Genomic DNA, 3312 nt, shown 5'->3' on the forward strand with positions numbered 1-3312 from the left:
ACATTTAATTATGTTCTTCTTCTGTTATATTAAAAAACATGCTTCAGCAACAAACCTCTGAATTTATTCTAAAGGCTAAACCTGAGACTGCATGGAACTCTGCCCTTCTGCTCTAGAATATGCTTAGCATAAGGCTGAAGGTGATACTGAAAGGAGAAGCATGATGACAAATCTCTCCAGATTCTGAGAATGAAATAATGTTCAGATCGATACTATACCTCTTCTGTGGCCGGCTTTTTGGCTAGCTGGGTTGAAATCAAGGGCCTTAGCCTACAAACAAACAAAAAGAGTGAAAAAATGTTAGGTTCTTAATAGAGCAGAAAGAAACTCAATCCTTTTATTTTGAAAATACTATACATATAGGTGAATATACAGATCCAACATACTATACTCTTTTGCTTTCAGCAATTTTTATGTAGAGCACAGGTAAAAAAATAAGAAATAGTAGTAAAAAAGAAATTGAAGACCAAAATATAAGAAAAAAGGAGGAAACACAGTTTTAATATTTTACACCAAAATATCTCACTGTAATTCTCTGTATTGTTCTGTCATTGGTCTCATTGAATCCATACATTACCTTTTGTTCTTTAAACTTCTTACCTCTCTTTTTTTAACAATCCCATCAACTCTATCCAATGTCTGCTTTTTAAATTTCTCCTTACTTTTAACCAATTCACTCTTCTTTCATTTATTTGTGTTGGAATTCACTCCCCACTCATTCTTAAGGTCAAACCTTCTCAACCTACTTTATCTTCACTAGTGAATAACTTCTGTTTCCAAACCATATTCAACCAGCGTCCATTCATTCTGGACTCTCTCTCTCTTCTTGTTTTACCACACATATTTATGAGTGCCCCATCTCCACTGCATTGAACTCTTATTTTTCCATTGAAATACCAAATTTTCACTAATATTTAACAAAATAGACAGAAGCACCCTCTTTTACACAGCCATTTTTCTTCTTTTAATGAATTTGCTACATACTGCATATGTGTACTGGTACATTAACATACCAGACCAATTTTTTTTATTGAAGATTCTGTTTGTATTTTACTTTATTTACAAATGTACTGAACTACTAAGGGGACATATTCTTCCTGATTCCTAGCTCAATAAATATTCCACTTATTTTCAGGAATGCTTCAGTTAAATTGTATACCATTTACAACATTCAACAACCAGCCTTCAATCCCATTTTCATGCAAACATTCTATAATTCAAGCCTATTACATTATCAACATTTGCTTTGAGTTAAGAAATGTATAATAAACATTCTGATCTTCCAATGACCTGTTGTAAATTTCCTGCCTGGCACAACTTGTATTTGTTTTCTTCTTTGTATACCAGAATACTCTGAAATGATTCCTGGTACCTGACATCATTAAAATAAAAATATTCATAAAACAAATACATAAAATTAATACTAATTAAACTATGAACCAACTCCAGCATCCATAATCCATTTGACATATAAAAACAGGGCTTTTTTTCTCGGAGAAAAGGTGGCGGAACTCAAACCTGGCCACGCCCTCATCAAACCCTAGGACCGCCCCTTTAGAGAACAGGAATGCAAGTAAAATTTGGGAGGGGCTATTTCCGGTGTGGGAGGGGCTATTTCCGGTGCGGCCGGCCCGGAAAAAGGTGCCGGAACGCGGTTCCGCCGCGTTCNACATTTAATTATGTTCTTCTTCTGTTATATTAAAAAACATGCTTCAGCAACAAACCTCTGAATTTATTCTAAAGGCTAAACCTGAGACTGCATGGAACTCTGCCCTTCTGCTCTAGAATATGCTTAGCATAAGGCTGAAGGTGATACTGAAAGGAGAAGCATGATGACAAATCTCTCCAGATTCTGAGAATGAAATAATATTCAGATCAATACTATACCTCTTCTGTGGCCGGCTTTTTGGCTAGCTGGGTTGAAATCAAGGGCCTTAGCCTACAAACAAACAAAAAGAGTGAAAAAATGTTAGGTTCTTGATAGAGCAGAAAAAAACTCAATCCTTTTATTTTGAAAATACTACACATATAGGTGAATATACAGATCCAACATGCTATACTCTTTTGCTTTCAGCAATTTTTATGTAGAGCACAGGTAAAAAAATAAGAAATAGTAGTAAAAAAGAAATTGAAGACCAAAATATAAGAAAAAAGGAGGAAACACAGTTTTAATATTTTACACCAAAATACCTCACTGTAATTCTCTGTATTGTTCTGTCATTGGTCTCATTGAATCCATACATTACCTTTTGTTCTTTAAACTTCTTACCTCTCTTTTTTTAACAATCCCTCAACTCTACCCAATGTCTGCTTTTTAAATTTCTCCTTACTTTTAACCAATTCACTCTTCTTTCATTTATTTGTGTTGGAATTCACTCCCCACTCATTCTTAAGGTCAAACCTTCTCAACCTACTTTATCTTCACTAGTGAATAACTTCTGTTTCCAAACCATATTCAACCAGCGTCCATTCATTCTGGACTCTCTCTCTCTTCTTGTTTTACCACACATATTTATGAGTGCCCCATCTCCACTGCATTGAACTCTTATTTTTCCATTGAAATACCAAATTTTCACTAATATTTAACAAAATAGACAGAAGCACCCTCTTTTACACAGCCATTTTTTCTTCTTTTAATGAATTTGCTACATACTGCATATGTGTACTGGTACATTAACATACCAGACCAATTTTTTTTATTGAAGATTCTGTTTGTATTTTACTTTATTTACAAATGTACTGAACTACTAAGGGGACATATTCTTCCTGATTCCTAGCTCAATAAATATTCCACTTATTTTCAGGAATGCTTCAGTTAAATTGTATACCATTTACAACATTCAACAACCAGCCTTCAATCCCATTTTCACGCAAACATTCTATAATTCAAGCCTATTACATTATCAACATTTGCTTTGAGTTAAGAAATGTATAATAAACATTCTGATCTTCCAATGACCTGTTGTAAATTTCCTGCCTGGCACAACTTGTATTTGTTTTCTTCTTTGTATACCAGAATACTCTGAAATGATTCCTGGTACCTGACATCATTAAAATAAAAATATTCATAAAACAAATACATAAAATTAATACTAATTAAACTATGAACCAACTCCAGCATCCATAATCCATTTGACATATAAAAACATTCTACTGTGTTAATAGCATTCCTGTACACCAACAGAAAGGGGACCATTCACATCTCCAGGGGGAGGTTATTTCAAACAAAAGAAGCAAAGATACTGTAGTCTTACTTCATATATGTATGTATGTGTGCATGAGCATGTATAAGCTATCTGGAAAGGCCAGCTC

At 34.0% G+C, this 3312-nt stretch overlaps 1 protein-coding gene across 1 annotated transcript in view; it reads right to left on the reverse strand.

Moving 5' to 3' along the window:
- Positions 1–2243, reverse strand: part of LOC107294323 (transcription factor IIIB 90 kDa subunit-like) — a 9663-nt gene extending 7420 nt beyond the window's left edge. The window contains exons 1-2 of the mRNA XM_015823551.1: positions 2191–2243; positions 1888–1939 (exon numbers count right to left, since the gene is read on the reverse strand). Coding sequence (XP_015679037.1) covers positions 1888–1939; positions 2191–2243 — 105 coding nt within the window. The remainder of the gene's footprint in view (positions 1–1887; positions 1940–2190) is intronic.
- Positions 2244–3312: the final 1069 nt, after the last annotated feature.

The sequence above is a fragment of the Protobothrops mucrosquamatus genome, unplaced genomic scaffold (genome assembly GCF_001527695.2).
Source record: "Protobothrops mucrosquamatus isolate PMUCROS unplaced genomic scaffold, P.Mucros_1.0 scaffold1909, whole genome shotgun sequence".
Classification (NCBI taxonomy): domain Eukaryota; kingdom Metazoa; phylum Chordata; class Lepidosauria; order Squamata; family Viperidae; genus Protobothrops; species Protobothrops mucrosquamatus.